At 37.0% G+C, this 20,915-nt stretch overlaps 1 protein-coding gene across 3 annotated transcripts in view; it reads right to left on the bottom strand.

Annotated features, from left to right (window-relative positions):
- Positions 1-20,915, bottom strand: part of LOC119797136 (netrin receptor UNC5C-like) — a 239,362-nt gene that overhangs the window by 116,583 nt on the left and 101,864 nt on the right. For all 3 annotated transcript variants that reach the window (XM_038306101.1, XM_038306092.1, XM_038306108.1), the window contains exon 2: positions 13,204-13,440. In XM_038306101.1, the coding sequence (XP_038162029.1) occupies positions 13,204-13,440 (237 nt within the window). The remainder of the gene's footprint in view (positions 1-13,203; positions 13,441-20,915) is intronic.

Consider the following 20,915-nt stretch of genomic DNA (forward strand, 5'->3'; position numbering starts at 1 on the left):
ATTAAGAAACGATTTGGTAAAAAAACTATTCAAACTGTCCTACAAATGTTGAATTAACATGCATAAAAATAAAATAATCAAGCAGTCAAACACAAAATAATGTGCAATTTTGGAATTTTTAACTCTTGAATGGCAAAAGGTTCAAAAAATACCATGACTAGATCATCAATTTAGGCGGAATTAATACTCCCTCCTCGCTTGAATGACCTAAATATTTGGATTAAAAACAATAAATAATTCAACAATTCAACATAAAAAGAGTTTTTAAATGAAAAAGTTGAATTATCTTTTTGATATATGGTTTTTGATTAAAATTAATTAACTGGATTAAAAACTTTAATCATGTGCCACCACTGGTTTTTCCCTTTAGCAATCCTAAAGAGGTATAAAAAGTTTACAAATGATACTACCACTTGTGGCCAAAACACAGAACTCCAAATCTCTTCTGCTCACTCTTGCGCTCATTCGCACTTGACAATTTTTAATTTTTTTTTTACCTTACGTGGAGTTTCCATTGCTGTCTGAGTTTAGCTGGATGCCGCTCACTTCTACTGTAAGTATCCACAAAATCACCTTGAATATACCACTTTAATTGTTGCAGGGTAAGACCCATTCAAACATGGATGCGCTTAATGTCACATCAGCAGAAACAGTGCAGGAACTCGAAACCCAATGAACATTTGAAAAAATAGGCAACAGGTTTAAAGATAGATCACTTCTGATCTACTGAGGTCTACTGAAACAATGATTTAGTCATACAGGGTTTAATAAAAAAGCTATTTTATTCATATTTTTCCATAAAAGCATACAGCCACAAAAGACAAGGGAAGGTTTTAAGTAACCGAGGCCGACTGATATGAATATAAAGGGGTCATCAATAGAAAGGCACCGTTGGGAACGGGAGCATAAAAATCAGATTAAAAATGTGTAATAAAGAAAGGATGTGGAAAGAAGCTCCAATAAAACACTGTCTGTATAAAATAATGTAAATGTTGCAAAAAAAAAAAATTTACAGGAGAAATCAACGGGGCACTGATTAAGAAAAAGAAAGGGTAACTCAAAGAAATGAAAAGTAGGTGGTAAGTGGGAAAAGGAAAACAGATGGTGGTAGTAGTAATAGAGAGCAACAAGACATTGAGGCAGGGAAGGTGGGGCAGGAGTGAGGATAACAAACAAGATGGTACAAGAGCACAGGGAAATTCATAAAGAAACAAGAGAGGCAGAAAAGATACAAATTATTTTAAGTTCAAAGAATGTGGAGAGTAAAGTAGTCCAGAAAACAACATATTGGCAGTTTATTTCGGGTTCAGTGGTGTTACAAAGACCCCATAATATTTCATGAAACTAATTTAGGCCTGCTTATGGAGACTCAGTGAGTTCTTGCCAACTGAGAGATAGTTACTGTATAGCAAGCAAGCTGGTATAAAGGCAAAAGTACAGAGAAAGAAAAAGCTTAATCTCTTTAACAAGATTGTAGCAACTTTATTCCTTGAATCACTTGGATGAGAACTAAAACATTAAAGCTTTGGCAAAACAAGCTTTCAGTGAGGCTTGAGGAATGATGTAAAGATCTCATTTCTGATTTGGGAGAATAATGAAAAGACAGGACATATAGAGAGAAGATGGGAACCACAAAGCAAGTCCTTTGAACAAAGCGATTAGTAAACAGAGTAAAAAGCTTGTGGAAGGCACAACTAAGGAAAAGTGCAGATGAGAGAAAAACACAGTGAGGGCATAGAGCAAAGACAGCATAAAACTAGTGAACATCAGTGCTCCAAATAACAAGAAAACGAGGGAGACTGATATGGCTTCACAGGATTAGATGAAAGAGCAGAGGAGAACATAAAGAGAGGCAGAGGTTAAAAAAAGTGGCCAGTAAAACAAGATAATTAAAACCAGCATGGAAACTGGGGCTACATCTAAGACAGCTAGCAGATTGGCAGCTGCAATGAGCAAAAACTACGGGGTACAGAGAGGATGGGCACAAGAGAGAGGGAAAAGAGACAGAGAAACGGGAGAATGATTTGCCAAAGTAATGAGGAAAGTAAGGCAATTAAAGTCAATGATTCAAATGAGCCAGCTAGTTAAGTCAAGCCAATTGAGTCAAGCAAATGTAAAGGTAGCACATGGGACACAACCCCTAGAAGTAAAGGATACAACATGTGGTAGAAAATAAGCCTCTTCCTAAATATAGAAGATCTGAAGCATTTGTGAGGCTATATAGGTGCCTCAGTTAGTTTCATACTAAAATAATGCTGGTGTGCAATATTTAGTGGTTAAAGTCTTTGCCTTCTATTCTTAAAATTTTATCTTGGGTACCTTATCTGGACCCTCTAGAATGAAAAACTTTAAGAACAGATAAGATTGATAATTTTTTTTTCTGTGGAAGGTTATGAAGATGTGCTTATCCTTTTAATACCAAATAAACACCTCTAATGATGCAGCTGGACTAACAGTATCTCCTACTGCATACAGGCAAATAGTGCTATCAGATAATCTGATCCAATAAAAATTATATAAAAAGAATTAGCTAAAATCATTGCCTTCTCCGTCTTGTAGTTGTCCATTGTCACCTCAGTCCAACAACTCATGGTTGGCCCATTCACATTAGAAAAGAATGTTGGAAATCAAATCAACTTAATACATTTTGTGAAACTGTTTTTAAGCACGCATATGAGTGTTCTTAACTTTTTGGAAAAAGTACATGAACAAAAAAGAAAAACACAATTTTTAAAAAAGTTCTGATGGAACAAATATTTACCTCACATGACTAGCCAGCTCTATCGCCTTTGTTTCTCAGCATCTCCAAATGGCATGTAGTATTGCTAATAATAACTGTCATGATGCAGTAAGTAAAACAGACCTGATTTTCCCATTTTCATTAAATCCTCTATCCATTATTTCCTGTTTATTGAAGTCATGCGTAACATATGGTATTATTTGCTATGCTTTGTCTTGATAACGCGTCTAATTTACATTTTTTTTTTTTTAGACTTTTTTTTCTTGTGAGAGCACAATACAGAAGTAGTTACTTTCAGGGAACGCACAATGTTACTACCGCCACTCACAATAAATTTTTGTATGTACACACTTATAAACAAAATATACAAAGTTACATCTAAAATTACGGCTAACACTACATTTACATTTTAATTATTTCGAACTTTTTAAATACAATTCACATGACATTTGGACAGAAAAATGGCTATATATGGCAAGCCCCATACCCCTTTTCTTTCGCCTGTTGTAAAGTTTTAAATGTCACCCTGGATATTTCCCTTGCCATATATACCTTAATATAATTTTGTTTCACTTATTAGATTTGCTTCGTTCAATTAGTAAAGATAGCTTTTGAAATAGGTATAAAAGCAATAGCTGATGAATTCGGTTCATTAAAATTGAAGTACAACTAAATGTTAATAAGGGAAAACTATTTATTATTCTATTTATATAATTTATAATAATATTTATATAATTTTTTTTTTGCAAGGGTAAGTTTTTGAAATAAAACAAAAAAAACAAGGGATTTAGCTTGCAACATCATAAAATACTTGGATAATATTTTGTTAGGTGGATTGTAAGTAAATGAGGGAATTTGAGTTGGTTGCATTTACCTTGTAGCCTGAAGTGGGGATTATACTTCTGCATCCGCACACATCAAATGTCACTTGCGTCAGGTCGCGAACCAGTTTTGTTGGTATGCGTCTGCAACATCGGTCTGGAATTTCTAGGGACGCACACCAGATTCCTGCCAGAGTGCAAGGGGGAGCCTATTCGAGAACTCGTAAAAAATTCGGCGGATGGTCACAAGAAATTATTCGGCAGCGCCGGCGGGAGTGTTTATTTTCCAAAACAACATGTCTGAGGCATTGTACATATGGTTGTACTTCCGAACCTCCTCGATCAACCTTTCATTGTGGTTTTACATTGTTGTTATTACACCTCGGTTTTTAAAAATGGCACTCCCCAGCACCGAATCGAGGACAACCATACAGATAGCAAGAAGGCATTCCAAGGACAAATCATAGCTGCTTTTTAGTCTGCGCACTTCCGCTTGAGGTCTGCGTGGGTTTGCAACCGTCCGACATGTAGTCTAGATTTTTTTGAGGTGCTAATTTAAGTGTTAGTGAAATGTAAATAGTGGTGGAGTAGAGTGATATATTACTCTACCCAAAATCAAGTGCTCTTACTACAGTGTCCACCTTTTTTATCCAGCAATATTTAACATTTATGTTTTTAAACTGAACTCTTAAAAGTTAAAAACAAAACTCTGTGGGGACATGATGTGACAGAGCATTTGAACATTCTCTGAACAGCTTTGACTCTGATGTTGACTGATTGTCACAGTCCCACAGTGTGTGTTTGCTTGTGTAGGAGTTAATGTGTGTGCATGTTTAAGTCCCTTGGTGACTCCAAAAAAGCTACAAACCAGGAAATGAAACAGGGTAGGTAGGGAACTGTGGCCAACTCTTTCAATTCCCCAAATCACCCGACATCTGGCATACAAATACTATAAATTAGCATAGTAACATGGAAAACAAGGCTTTTCTTCACAAAGAAAAAACACAAACATGAGCAAACACCGACAATGAGTTCAAATCGATTATTTATACACACAATAAACAGCTGTCATCCATATCAGGAGTCACTGCAGGCTAACTCTTTGGGGGCCTGATTCATGTAAACTACAATTAAATGAATTTGAGAGTTAGAAGAGAACAAGAGCAAAAGACTTGTTAGAAAAGGTTAGAAATGTGAAAATAATGCAAGGGAGGGCAAAAAGTGAACTACAAAGAGAGGCACAGATAAACACCAGGAAGGAAAAGAGGAGCAACAAAGACAAGAAGAAAATCAATACAGAGGAGATGGCAGCAAAGGAGGAAAGGAGGTCACAAATCACCAGTACCATGTATACCAACAATATATGTGTATGTAGAAGCAGCTTTTGATCTGGAGTCACAGGTCCAACGTAGCACACTAATAACCATTCACATAAACTAATGGAGACACAGTAACTAAACATTTAATGGCTAAGGGAATTAACTGATCTGGCTGCTACTTACTTAAATAAACACCAGAAATATGTTATTGTTAATCTTACACATGTATAATAGTAATAATTTTGTTGATGTGTTACAGTGTCATTAAAACGGTTAGTGTAAATACAGGTAAGGTATAGCATTTCATTTTAGAGCCAGACCGATTAATCGGTGGACCTATTTATTGGGGTGGCTGGTTCATTAGTCGACATCAGCAAAAATGTGGCTGGTATAAAAATTCAATTTTTGCTGCAAACAGCTGAAAGAAACTTCGTCCGGGTGCTGATAGCGTAATGTAGCATGGGCATGGAGGTGGGTAAAGAGGGAGAAATTGGCAGTATACTCCATGCTGTGATTTTGTAAAACTACACTTTATTGCCCCATGACAACCAATTCTCTCGTGGAAGTACGCTGTTAGGTTGCATTAAGGAGAGCAGACAAGTTTTGGTGAACATATTAACATTTTAGCTCTGTGTAAGTTTTAGCTATTTGTGAAATAACCATAATTTTAAAATGGAAAAAAGATTATTCTATTGTGTCACACTACACTTCATACTGACATGCAAGCTGTACTTGGGCTCATAAATTCAGGAATTACATTTTTAATTAAACACATTTTTAAAAGGCTCCAACTTATCTATTGTGTGACAGTCACCCAATTTGACCTATTTGACGCCACACATGAATTTCCTCACAGATATTTCCTCATTCGATACTTATTCAATACGGCTTGACGTAGTTGGAGTAACTCTGATTGATTCACTGAGATAACCAATCCCAGACTAGGGTGGCCAGAAGTTCGGCTTTAAGCTAGACACTCCGGATTTTCATTGCACTGTCCACCTCTGGTGCCATATCCAGCCACACGTGTATTTGTCCTCCTTTACGAGGCATGAGGCTTGAAGAGCAGATCTTATTTTTATTTTTATTTTGCTGGGCTGTGGTAAAATATCCAATAATAAAATGTTTAAAAAAAATGCATCGAGTATCTGTCTAACAGATAATTGGCTAAGAGTGGGGCTGTGTCAGAAAAAATATCTGCTTATAATTGGTTAAAAAAGTAAACAAGGATCAGAGTGCTGCTGTTAGGACTCCAGCATATGTGGTCTGTGTTTTTGTGTGTTTGTCTTCCTTCCTCCACCCCGCGGTGCCTGGTTCTGATTCCCCTCTTCACTCACCTGCAAAAGGTTACCTCGTTAACGGAGTGCTCTTAAGCTGATGACTGCCACTACCTCGACACCAGAGTGTTTGCCAGTTTTGGGCACTCTAGCCCAAAGTAAAACTGAGTTTTTGTCAACCTGAGTCTTAAGGTTTTTTTTTTTTTTTTTTTTTTTCATTTTTTGCCTCTCGGTAGGAAGTCTTCCTGCAAACTGGATTTTTGGACCTTTTCTCCCTGGAAGGATCTACTGAGCTTCAAACTGAGCTGGGGATACAAATTGGAGGTTTGGATCCACTTTCCCCCCCGACGAATCATTTGAGCTTCACACTGCGCAAGGGATTCATCAGCACCACAGTCTGTTCAAGTACCGCAGCAAAACAAGTGGCAGTCAGTCTTCTCCGTTCATCTACAAGCAACTGCATTCTGGGTAAGCCTGTCTAGGCTTGTCCCGATCCGATCCACGTATCGGATCGGGACGCCGATATTGGCAAAAAAATGCGTATCGGCAAAGCATGTAAAATGCCGATCCAGACTGCCGATCCAGTTTTAAAAAAAAAATCCGGTCCGTATTTTCCAGTTTCGCCGATTGAAACGATCCATTCCACTATTTTGCGCCAGTGTTCCCCTGTTTTGCATTTTTATTAAAACTTACAGTAATACTTGCACCTTTAACTGTTTACGGTTTTACTGTTCACTGTGCAATTTCAGATTGCTATTCATAATTTTGTCCAGTTTGTGTTTATCTCTTAATAAACAGATAAGTTTGTTGTTACCAATCATTGTGTTTTATTCAATCTCACCTAATTTAGCTGGCTAGATGTTATCAAGAGTACTAAAACCCTTTTCAACATGAGTCTTACAACTAAGGCTAAATACTTTAACTTAAACTTAAACTCGGATAGGCTGGTATCGGCCAGTATCTGTATCGGATCGGAAGTCCAAAAACAATATCGGTATCGGATCGGAAGTGCAAAAACCTGGATCGGGACATCTCTACGCCTTTCCGCCCTCCACCGTATGAGACAAACACCGGAACACATTCCTCACCTACTGGAGTCCAAGAGTCAACCAATTCTCTGGAAATGTGAGTCTGCCTACCTCTCCTCCTCTTCAAGTTCGAGAATCAATTTTCCCACTGAACCTGAACAGCAGTGTCTTCCCCTCACCTTTCAGTTCCAGTTGAGCAGTGTTCAGAGCAACACTGGAATCTCCACAAAACTTCTCAATAAACCTGTCAAACTTTTCCCCTTGTCTCTCTGGACTGGTTTATCTGCATGTGGGTCCGAGCTCTTGACAAAATCATGACAGCTGCTAAGAAATACATTGACAGAAAGTTAACATCATGCCAAAACATATGACTTCATTTAACTCTGAATGGATGAAAGAAAAAAATGTATAATGGAAAATTAGTCGAGACTCATTCCATGGCTTCTGCACACTTTGTCGATGTGATTTGGGCAAAATCACTCACGGGAAAGCTGCAACTGAAAAACATGCAAGTACGGATAAACATAAAAGTAATAAATGTGCGGCTTTGGTAGCGACGAAGAAACTGTTTCTGTAAGCTGCACATCTGTCAGGAGAACATCTGTAAGAAGGAGATCTAGCAGACAAAAACTGTCACTCTTTTTTTAGGATGGCTTAAGCTAAGGCTGCTAGTAATTGTTAACTAATTGTTAAAGTGAATTTTCCTTGTCCAAGGGACAAATCAGTATGCTAAAAGTCTATTCTTTCACTGAATAGAATCATAAGAAATTAATTTGTTGTTCTGCAAAAGAAGTAAAACTTTTTAGAAAATAATTGCATGTGCTCTTAACTTGAGCAGGTAAATAAGCTGACCTTCCAAATTCCAAAAATGAGTATTTCTCTTTTTAAAATGAAATAATTTGATATTATGCACTTCAACTAAGCTAATAGAGATTTTAATTGCTTATTTTAAGCATAAATCAATCAAACATAAATTGTCATTTCTCAACAAAGCAAGGGAAACTACACTCAGTTTGCCTACTTATATTTACATTTTTTTGTGTGTGCATTTTCAGTACTGGGGCCATAATAGGGTCCAGCACCAGTTCTGCAGGGGTACTGGCCCCTGTTGGCCCCATTCTAGAAACGCACATGTGCCAAACTGATCTAAAACTAGCACTGATGTGCCTTCAACCCTGTTACCGTGGATACTCTATATACTGCCTCTTGTATCACAGTTACTACTTCATAAATGTATAACTGTTTAGGTTTTTTGGGTGGTTTGAATTTTTTGCAGTGTTAAATAGATTGCTTGAACTCTTGTTACACAAACAAAAAAAAATCTTTAAGGCAAGAAATTCTGGAGAATAAATTAAAGGCAAGCCCTTAAAACATGGGGCCAAAGAAGAGATCATCGGCTGAGGAGTTAGACAACATAAAAAAACAGCTGAACTTCCACCCAATAACACGTTCCTGGTATTAGGAAACAGCGGAAAGGCATTCTGAAGCTGGTTGACAAGGTAAAACCTCTCTGCTTGTACAGAAGAACAAGAGGACCATCTACCTGGAGAACAGAAATTCTGACCTGCTAAAATACAGAATAATGAATGATATGATTGTCACCAAGCTACATATTAAGCCCCGCTCATATGCACACGTGACAATGGAGAACCAGGAGAGCTGGATTATGAGTCTATGAAACATGTGAACAAGTTTCTTTAATATAGGGGATTAACCTAAACTATGAATACTTCAAGACTTGCCACCTGCCGAGGAGAAATCCTAAGGATCAACATGCCATTGTTATGCTATCCTCTGCATAAACAAGAAAGAATGCTGAGAGGGACAAATGTTTACATAAATGAGGATCTGACTAAGAGGAAGACCAAATTGTCAGGAAGGCTAGGTTCCTAGAAAGGCAAGGGAAAATCCAGGCAATGTGGCTTGAGAAATGTAAGATTTTTAATTGAGCTGAAAAGATCACCAGAGGAGGCAAAGGTTATGGTCATCAAGGATAGCAAGGATCTAGAAAAATTCTCATGAGCACCATGTCGGGATTGAAGATAACACTGGTGACACTAACTAACAAATGGGATGACAAAATCAGCACACACTGATTTACCGGTAGTTGCACACGTTACACAGAGTACAGAGGGCAGGACTTGGACCTACATGGACTGACTAATTATTTTTGCAGTGATATTAATGATAGTTGTGGTTACTCTACTGAAGGTACTCATAACACAATAATCAAAACCTGATGTTTCCCGCAGCACTGGGACAGGGAGAGATCAAAGCTGTTGTTAAGAAATGTAAAAATAAAAGGTGCAAAGACTATGATGACTTGATATAACACTGGCCAAAAGATGTTTTGATAGTTTGTAATTAAACAATTGACCACCAAAAGGGTACATTTCCACAAAAAAAAAAAGAGAGAACTGTAAAAGTTGTACAAATGTAAGTTAGAGATAGACACCAATTCAAAAATTATGGGCCTAATTTGTTATTTCCTCTGTGTACCAAGATTTTCTAGTAGACTTAATTCATAAACAAACTACTTTCTGAAAATCTGCATGGATTTAGATTACAGAGATCCTCAGCTTTGGCAGTCTTAGAATTAATAGAGGAAGTCAGCAGCTCTACAGATAAAAAGAACGTCTAACACAATTGATCACAGTGTATATTATTATTCAGGAAATTATTATAGTGTAAAAGGGTGGTTTTGGATTGGATGAGAAGCTATTTAAGTAGCAGATAATTTTGTGAAAATGGGTGAACATCTTTGTGAAGTAGCACAATGAGCTTCTTTCAGAAATTGTTGCTGTTACATATTCCACTTATTTTGAAATCTAGTGAATGACATTAAACGTCCAAAACTAAAAGGTTGAAGTTAAGTCAATAGTACACCCCTTATCCCCTCAGGGTATTGGTCACAAATCCTTAATGAAAAAGGGCGGTAAGGAGGAAAGGGGAAAACCAAATATTCAAATATTTCCACCGATCTCTATTCAATTTAAAAGAAAAGACAGGAATGTCTTAAATAAATTCCAAAGACCCAGGTCAAATTTTTAGACTTAAGTCAGCATCTTTGGTAAGTCCACATTTTATCTCCAACTTATGATGAAGAGTTTACTTCTCTTGAGCTAATTAAATGTGACTAAATTGGAAAAAGACATACAAAAAGACAGATATAATGGATATTATATCCATGGATACAATCTTTTTAAAAGCAGTCTGACAGAGTAAGTAAAGATCACTAATATTCAAAAGTTTCTCTAACCATAACAAAGAGTTCTATTCTTTCATACCCCCTAAATGCACTTATTTCTTTTCATGCCAAACTCTTTCCAATATTAATGAGTAAAAGCCAGCGTGAAGAATAGAGGAAAGGGAGAGATGGGGAGAAGACAGTGTAAAGTTAAGTTGTGGTTTTAAAGTAGCAGGAAACAAAAGAAGGAAAACAGTTTATAGAATTTAGCTTTCTCCACAGGCACACTGATCGAAAGCACTCACATTGTGAATTCAATATGATTTAATAAAACTGTGTTGTATAATACATAATCACTCTATAATCTCTATGTCTGAAGTTCAGAGGTGACCTAATTACTTTGAACAAGTGTGGAAATCCACAGCGGAAGTGCCATCATTGTAATCATATGCTTTTGGATGTGATTTTTAGGTGCACCTTTGGTAACAATTTCTTTAAATCCCATTATAAATAAAGCACAGCGTGTGTCAGCAGCCTCTGGTGTTTGTTCTGTTCTCAACTTCTTCACTTACTCTCCACTCTGCTTTCTTGCTTGATCAGTATATCAAGACTTTGAGACAGGCATGGCTCACCATTCCTGTGGTTTTTTCGTCAGTCTAAGAACTGGACTTTTTTTTAGTCCAGTTCTGAAGCTGTCAGTATTCACTGCTGCCACCCTCTGGTTTAGGGGGTAACTTTTTGTTTAAAGGATAACATTTTCTTTTAGGAAATCTGAATAATGATGAGAATCATCATCAAAATGGATTGATTGTTCCTTAGACTGAGGTACACCTTTAGTAAAAAATATCATTAAAATCTTTTCATTACTTTTTAAGTTATTCTGTCTTTTTCTAACTTTTAACAATTTAGCAGATTTATCAAAATACATGACGGTACTTCATGCTTTTTTGTTTGATAAAACCCATACCAGCCTCTGTCCTAACAGGAGATGGCTCCTGCTCATGTCTAGCTTTATAATTTTTTAAATTATTTTGTAGTTGGGGAAAATTATGCAGTGTATAGAACGAGAAAGGGAATTGAAAAAAGTGCAGTAAAACTATAGTGTAGTGCAGTAAATAAGCTAACACAGTGCACAGTCTGTGCAAAAAGTATTGCCACATATATATGCAAACCTAACATTCAGATCCATCAGCAGAGGCTCAAATAGCATGAACAAAATGTATCTGCTTTTGGCTGGTTTTCTCGCTACAGCCTGTTTTCTATGTGATGTGCCTGTGCAGTCAGCTATGCTAGTTCGGGTGCCAACAGTCCTTCACAATGCACAATTCTTGCTGCTATCTGATACAAGATCTAGTGTAAAATGTCCTGTTCAGCAAACAAGTGTATTTGTGTTGGAATGGCAACACATATTATTTTTGTTGTGGGGGCATGTTGTGAAGGGTTGTTGCAGTTGGAACTGTTGAATTGAGAAATTGGAATAAGGATTGGACCCCAAAATTAGCAGATCAAAATTAAAGCAAACCACAAATAATAACCTTTAAAAAAAAAAAAAAGTACTTTTTTCCAAAGAATTTCCCTCAATAAACACTAAATTGGTTACATGTATGGTTTAAATTCAGGGAACATTCTGTATGTTTTTCTTTTAGTCACCATAACAGTCTAACACCTCAGGTCCATGGATTGTTAAATTAACTGTATTCCCTTTGGTGAGAGACTGCAAGGCATCCAGCAGCTGGCAATGCACGGTTGAAAGAAAATTAATAATGAAAAGTTGCTCCACACAATATCAGTGATAAACACCAAGGCACAACATGGATGAATGAAATGGAGTAGTACCATTATCGCATGACTGGTACCATGTATGATTTCTTCTTATCAAAATCATTTCATTTTTCTTTTAATGCACATATCTCTCTCCCCCTTGATAATTAAATGTGTAAAACCTTAAACTTTATCTGTTAGCTGTATCATTTTATACTGTAAATTAGGACAACTGCGGTGACTTAAATAAAAATAGTCCGGTGTATGATTCCCAGGTTTGCTTTATAATTACAAACTTTCATCTCCCTAACATATTTCCAATATGCCTTTTCTTCCTTTGTTCACTTTTATGAAAAAGAAAAAAAAAGATTTAATGTCAAACCTACTGTGTTGTGCAACTGTTGACTCCTACCTTATTTCTTTGAACAGTTACATAAAATAAATGGTTGTCAGACTGCTTTTAATCCTTTGCTAGGGGAACCTGGGCTCATTATCAAGCTGGTGAAAAAACAAGACCTGAACACATGTCAACCTTAAATCTAAGAAAGCCGAGTGTCTACATCTTTGTACTGCTGCCAAAGTGACAGTGTGATTCATCATTACTTAGCCAGCAGAGTAATGATGCTTCCTGTCAAGTGTAGGACTGGCTACAGTCCAGTACATCATTTTGGATCATATTAAAGTGTCTCCCTAAACAATGAGGTACAGCACTGGCCTTTATACAGCTGCGTGTAGACATCTTGTATGTGACCTCTCTTTCAGCACAGATACCTAAACCAATGTGGTCATAATGCACCAGAGACGGTTAGCCATAAATAGCGAGTTAAACGTGAAAATCACCCAAAAGAAAGTATATTGCATCTATTTCTGAGTCAGTTAGATAGATAGATAGATAGATAGATAGATAGATAGATAGATAGATAGATAGATAGATAGATAGATAGATAGATAGATAGATAGATAGATAGATAGATAGATAGATAGATAGATAGATAGATAGATAGATAGATAGATAGATAGATAGATAGATAGATAGATAGATAGATAGAGTGTGAAGGGGCTTTGCTTACCTGAATTTTCGTCAACTCTCTCCTCCACTGTGTGGTCTTTCTGATGAACCCACTCACTGTTGCATTTAAAATAAATCTGTGTGGCAGGTGTCGCTTTGCAGTACAGATTGACGGGCTTATTCTTGACGATGTAGCCTTCCTCAGGTTCGAACAAGAAGTGAGGTAAGGGCTCTGGAGGGTCAGAGGGGAAGGTTTCAGGGAGTTCACTTAGGCTCAGAAAATCGTCCTCATCCCTCACTGCGAAAAAAAGGGAAAAAGAATAATGTCATATATGTTTTCATTTTTTTCTCAATGGCTCATGCTCCTTCTTTTACATCAGGGGAAATCAATGTAACAAAATGTCCTTAGCGAATCTGAAGGAATAGGTTTCTGTCTTTGCAACAAGTCATAACATGTGGTCATGAAGTAGAACCTATTCCTATTTAAAATAAGCCCTTAACTTTTTCTCTCCTGTTATATAACTCATAACTCACTGACACCATGTTTAAATTTCCCTATTCCAGTAACAGAAATATACTGCTATATACAATTTTTATGTCATCCTATAAAGTATGCATTTTCTGAGGAAGCCAGCTGAGGATGTTGCATCCCTCCAGCAGAAGCACAAAAATTGTCTATTTTTAGATTATCAGTACAGTGGTATTTGTGTTCTGTAAAACAACAAAAAACAAAACAAAAACAAATGACTGTATAAACATTACTGTAAGTATTTTATAATATGTTCCACTTAAAAAGTGTACTAATAACAAAAAGAGATTAAATTAAAAATCTAACTACATCAACATCTACAGCATGCTTATTTTGGGTATGAAAAACTTATTACATAATAATAATTTATATTTGGTAAGTACACATTTTTACTGATTCTGCAAATACCCATAACCCTGGAAGTGTTTCAGATTTTGTCATATTAACACTAAAACCTGTATCATATCTGAAAGTTATTTAATGATTGAATGGAACAAAACAAAGTAAAAGAAAAAAATATGGGTAATCAACATGAGACAGTTCATTTCCATAACTTTGTGTATAAATGGCTAACACCAAATAAGGTGAATATTCATATTCCTCTTAGTGATATCCTCTTAGTATTTACTACTTTTTATTTTTTCAAGAGAAAGGAGATAATGTTTGGACAAAAAAACACTTTCACAACAACAGGAAGAAACAATTAAATAGACATAATAGCCACGATGGGGGGAAAGGAACCTAATCCTCCTCCCCATTCCTGCTTTCTCTCATCCATTGTGTCTCACTTTGTCCAAACTTCACTCCCCCTCTTGGCCTCAATCAAAGGGACAAAAACGTGTTTTGGTGCCAGGTTGCCAAGGTCACCAAACCCCACAGAATTACAAGAGCAGGTGGGAGGTTGAAGAGGTAAGCTTGATCTTCTTTCAAAGCCATGGGCATACATAGACAATAACACAATGCACATAAATTATAGGGACTTGCACAAACATAAGCTTTTTTATCTGCCTAGTAGTTCCCCCCAGTTCATCAAAATGTGGGTTTCACTGAGACTATTTAGCCCCTTTCTATGTATATCTTGGAGCTTTTTGTGACTCTTCTATTTACAAAAAATATTTTTGAGGCAGCTTCATACCTTTATTTATCTAAGTGTGAAAGCTACAACCGTGCACAAGTGCCAACAGGGTGCATCTCGAAAATAAAAGTAACTTAACATAATTAAGTGTATCCAATCACATTTTCCCTTCCTATTGTTCATCTGAGCATGTTTTTGTTGTCCTTTTCTTGGAAACAGCAATGTGCTGTGAGCTGAAGCTAAAAGGAGCTTTGGTAAACTAAAAAGTTCAAAACAGGGGAAAAAATGAGTAGGCACATCTTCACTTTGATGTCACGAAGCTGACATTTTCTCCCTTAGTTCTGTAATTAGTTCTCTTATAGTATGAAAATTGGTAGACATTTTTTACAGCATAATTTCATTATCTGAGGGAAATATTCTCCCACTCTTGGTTATTTATCTAGTGCCTTGTTAAGCCATTTTCTCTGTCAGTCATTTCCCTTGCTGCTTTGGCTCTTCTGTCACTTTTGCCATTTGTTGTTATTTTTTATTTCCACAGCCTTTTGCTTTTACGCCTGTCATGCTTCTCACTTTGCCCAGCACTCATTCTCACCCTCATCTGTCATTCAGAGAGCTGGGGGGTTCATTGCTTTGGTGCTACGGCTATAAATTATTGATTGCCACAAGAAACATGATAGCAAGAGAATAGGGTGGTAAAATGAAGGAAATGGGAGGGTCAAAGATACACATGAATCATATCAACATTTTTTCTTTAGTCTAGACCGATTTTGCTCTTCTAGTTTTCTCAAACAAACACTTTTGTACTGACTATCGGTTCATTTTGCTGTTTCTAATTCAAGTTTTACTTCACTTCTGCCCCAGCCCCTTTTTTCACTTCTGATTGCCTGACAGAATGACTTAGTGACCCTCACAGTCCATCTCATAAATATCCTGCCAGAATTTTATCATCAATAATGAATGGCTGTAGCAGAACAATGTCCGTATTTGATTTAGCATATGTCATAAATACATTTCCAGAATAAAAACCTGTTTTTTCTTTCACAAAGTTAGTAGGCCTGGTTACATTGAAAAAAGTAGCCAACTAAAAGTTTGGATATCTGTCATAACCTGCTTTCATAAAAACAGCTTTTTGGACAGTAAAAAGTGCAGGGGACCAAAACAGAAATTTTAAAAAGTGCATGGGATATTTATGATCTGACCATTTATCTTACAACATTGTTTTTTTTATATATATTTTGTTCTGCCCGTTGTCAAGATGAAAATTAAACAAACAAAAATTATGCTGGCTTGTGGAGCTTTCAGACCACACGCAGTGGAGCCGGTGATTTCCGCGGGCCCTGCAGGTAGTTCACCGCTCTGCATTTCAGATGCACTATGTTTACACCCTGCACCGCATCGTCAAATAGGAGGAGCTCCATCTGTGTCAAGCTGACATCCCATTAAATGTGAAAAAGAACTCAGCAAATACACTGAATGGTTATTGCTCATTCAGTGCAGGTTTGTGCATTTAAAAAGGTCTTATGGAAAAATAGAAAAAACAATAAATTAGTAAAAAAAAGATCATATGTGCTACTGTTGTTCCAGCATCTAGGTCAACTATCCACCCATTAATCTCCAAATTGAATAACATGATCCAGCCTACTTTTTCAGGGCTGCTTCGTTTGTGCAGGTAAAGCTATTGTTTGTGCTGACTTGGTGTTAAAGAAAGAATCATCTTTAATTATGGCAGATGACATCACCATCCCAGCAGACGTTAGTGCTGCGTTCATTTCCTGATATAAAGTTCACCTACAACCAGTCGATGATTGGCTGCCATGTTGCCATTTCATAGAAAATGTCAGCTCCTTTCAACTTTAGCGATCATCGCTCCCCTCTTCTCATGCAGTGCTGATGTTTGACAACAACCTAATTTGATCTGGGAGCACGAGGTGAGGGCAGAGCAGTGAAAGCTCTCATTGTTGGCCACTGCCAACGCCTCTGGTGTGAACGCACCATTACGGAACACAAAACTACAGATCCCCAACAAACTAAAACACTTTATAAAACAACAGACTGAGTGCATAGTGCAGCAGAACGCAGCAGTTTTATTGTATGATTTAACTACAGAACATATCAAGAACCTTTGGCCACATGCACACTTACAGTGACAACCATCTTGTCCTCAAAAATGCTAATTTCTGATGAAGATTTTGCTCCAGCAACAAATTCCTCGTGTTTATATCAGAGGTGCTTCTACTCTTGATTACACTCCTCACGCCTACTGCCCTACCACCCATCTGGACATTGAAGTCTACCGGGAGCACAACTAAATCTCCAGATGGTGAAATTCCCAGGTCATAACCAAGAAACTCCAAACAGATCGGTTTCTCTTAACTGTTGTTTGGTGCATAAGCAAAGAAAATAGCCAGAATCGTATCCCTAAAAACTCTAAAGCCACAAAGAGTTTGCTCTTGCTTACTAGGGACAACTCCTAAATCAAGACTCTCTGCTGCTACAACTATTCCTAGTGCTTAATCTAAGACAAAAGCTCTGAGTTATTTTTTTCTAAATTGTTCAGTTGAAACATAGCTGAACAGAAAGGTATGACTTTCATTTGTTTATTTTCATAGATTTTAATTTACTTTTTGTCCAATTCAAGTTATTTCTTTGATCATTGTAGGTTTTTCTTTCATTAAACAAGGGGTACCAGCATTTTTGTCAACATATGTCTACCCCACATGTGTCATTTGTATATAACAGGTGTCTTTATGAAGGGAAAACCAGGGTTATTTATTTTCATTGCTAGCAGTCAAAATGTAAAGCTAGTAATATAGATAGTACTATCCAAGACTGAGTGGGAAACCATGTATATAATGAGAAAACTAAACCTAAAAGGGTAGAGTAGAACATGCACAGCAGGATATTTGTCAGAGCCCATTATTTATCTACAAGGCACTCAAAGTAAGGCAATTCATAACTGTAGAACTGACTTGAGTGTTAGTCAAGAGTGGATCAGATGGTGACAGCTGGCTGGTGTCCTTTGACTTTCGACTTGCCTGACACAGAAGGCCTCGACTAACTAAAGCTTGAAACTAGATTTATGTCTTTGAGTGCAGAGAAGTGACTCAGAGAGGCTCCAGCTGGCCTCGGTTAAAAGAACTAGAGAGAGGGACTATTTGTAGACTGACAGAAATAATAAATCTGAGGTATCCAGGTGGCAACAGAAGTGAAAGGACATTCTATAAAAACACTGAAGTCTTTTTTGTTGAGTAATTTTTATAAACTTGACAAACCTTTCTCACATAAGGATTGAGGAGAAAATACAAAAAAACTACTTTTAATAATATAAAGCCAGCCTACACTTTGGAAAGCTATAAGCACTGTTGCTATAAAGGAGGAAAATTCTAAGTTCAAATCCTTAGGCATTTCTATGTGGACTTTGGATGTTCAATTCATGAATTTTTGCATAATGACATTAGCTGTATGCATGGTTTTTCAGTGTTCTTATTGGCTCTCTCCAGCTTTCGCTCACAGTGAAAAACTGTGCATTTTAGGTCAATTTATCTTTCTAAATTGCCCAGAAATCTAAGTGTATGGGTGTTTATCTCTTTTTTTTGTTTGTTTGTATCTGTTGTTGTTTTTTGTATGATCATTATTGCCTTTTTATCAGAGATGGGAAGTAACGAAGTACAAATACTTTGTTACTGTACTCAAGTAGATTTTTCTGATATTTTTACTTTACTTTACTACTTATTTTTATGGTGACTTTTTACTTCTACTCCTTTAAATTTTTACACAAATATCTGTACTTTCTACTCCTTACATTTTAAAAAATTGGCTCGTTACTTTAGTTTTGAATCATTTCAATGGAGTTACCGTTATTATTTTTCACGTCATCAATACCAAATTCAATCTAATTGGATGGGAATCGACGTTGCATTTGACGCACCACTACAAGATGAATCGACAGATTCGGCGGTATTCATTGGCGGAAAATCATTGCAGCTTGGTGGCGGTGGCGTTAGCATAGTAGCATGGACGACGAGATGATTGAAAATGAACACAACGGCGATCTAGTCCTATTGGCAGACATCCATTTAAAATGTAGGCAACGGCATGAAAAAAGTGGTTTCTACTTTTACTTTTATACTTTAAGTAAATTTACAAGCCTGTACTTTGTTACTTTTACTTGAGTAAAGAAGTTTAATCAGTACTTCCACTTTTACCAGAGTATTTTTTAACACAAGTACCTGTACTTTTACTCAAGTACGGAAAGTGAGTACTTTTGCCATCTCTGCTTTTTATATGGTGGCTAAAGATGAACTATCAAGGTGTCAAATATGTATACTGCTACTGGAGATGGGTGCCAAATTCTGCATTTCTTAGAGGGTATAGGCAGAATTGCATATTGCTCAAAGAAATAGATTTTTTTTTTACATTTCATTTATGAAATCCTTTTCTATAATGGGATGCAATAGCCAGTGGAAAGTCAAGTTGTAAACAAAAATGCAAAGAAGTAATAGATCCCAGAGGAAAATAAAATAAGCATTTACAAATTGAGCTTACTTGAATGTTATTACTTATTGAATGTTCCTGACCTGAAGCATCTACATAATCTCTAATGACACTGGTTTGAAAAACACACTCAGACACACATTCAAGTTGGACACACATTATGCATATAGAATGGGGCCCACACCCATTTTAAGCAGCAGGCAGATGATGTGTGGGTGTTTGCAGGTAGGCAGTGTGAGAGCTCTCAGTAGCTATTTTCTAATGGCAGTCTCTGCCAAGAATTACTTGTACAAGTACACAGACACTCCACTGAGATCTAAGTGTACTGTCACTTTGCCACAAGCCTTTGTTAATAACTCCTAAAATATTGCACTACCTACATATCTCCCTCTACAGTATCATTTAAGATTTATCCCCTTCCTTTAAACATCCTTATACTTCCTTTGTACATCCTTAGACTCCGTATGATTGGGGTATTTTGGATAGGATTCAAGTTTCAAGCTTAGAACCAGGGGGGCGTGCAAAATATGCCTGTTTTGTCCCAGAGTGCCCCCAAAGCCAGTGCTTATCTCCAGTTTCTGCAGGGGCAAGAGAGCATAGACACAACTCACTGGACACCTCATGATAGTCGGCAGCAGGGGTTTTGTATCTGAATCAGTTCTTTCAAGGCTAAGCAGAAGGCAAAGAGCCTTTGTTTACATGTTTTTTTTTTTGTACACATTTTTTCATACGTCAGAGTGTGAGGGTGGTAGCTGAAATGTTGGCCGCTACGGTCCTGGTGAGGCAAGATTAGAGCTGCTTGAGCCTCTGGCTTAATGAACAGTTTCAATTTCTTCTCCTTCTTCTTACACGGTTTACCGGTGTATCAACCAAAAATGCTGGATCAAGAGGGATGTGAACCATCCAGTGCTATATTTGTAGTTGTTACTTACTTTTATTTAATGTACAACAGTGTAGTTCCATTTACCTATAGCAAAACTTTTTACTACTGAGGACCAAAACATTTAGACCAGAGGTCTCCAGCTCCTATCCTTGAGAGCTACTGTCCTGCAGTGCACAGATGCATCACGGCGCCTGCAAAACTGAATCCAAAAATTGCTCCTCACCAGGCCTATGAGAAAATTAATGACAGGCTGAAGCTATAATCAATCATTCAAATCAATTAAGCTGTAGTAGAAATTTGCAAGGTTGGTGACCTCTAAAGTAGACAGAAGATATGGATTGTATTTGTGTCTTTGTTGAATTCAGAAAAAAAGAAATATGAAAGGAGAAAATAATTGTGAGAGAAAAATAAATATATTGAACATTTTCAGACTGATTGACTGAAACATTTGGACAATGATTTCCAAGGGAAAAAGACTCTCTCAAACGATACTGTGAGAAAATGAAGCGTAACTTAAAAACAAAAACAATGCTGATGCAGCAGAGACATCAAATGGAAATCTCTGCCCGATTCAGGAAAAGGCATGTAAAGGATTAATACTCCTTTACATGCATAGTGAGATCCTCATCAGGCCCTGACAATCGGCATGGTCACTTATGCCCGTAATATATAATTATATTATCACACCAGGGTACAGTTGTTTTCTAGCATCAACTATTGCACACTAGTTGCTAGAACCAAACCGAGACCACCTCTTCAGGTGTAAAATTTGAACGAAGGTTTTCTAATGGT

Source organism: Cyprinodon tularosa, unplaced genomic scaffold (genome assembly GCF_016077235.1).
Source record: "Cyprinodon tularosa strain WSP-4 unplaced genomic scaffold, ASM1607723v1 ctg115, whole genome shotgun sequence".
Classification (NCBI taxonomy): Eukaryota; Metazoa; Chordata; class Actinopteri; order Cyprinodontiformes; family Cyprinodontidae; genus Cyprinodon; species Cyprinodon tularosa.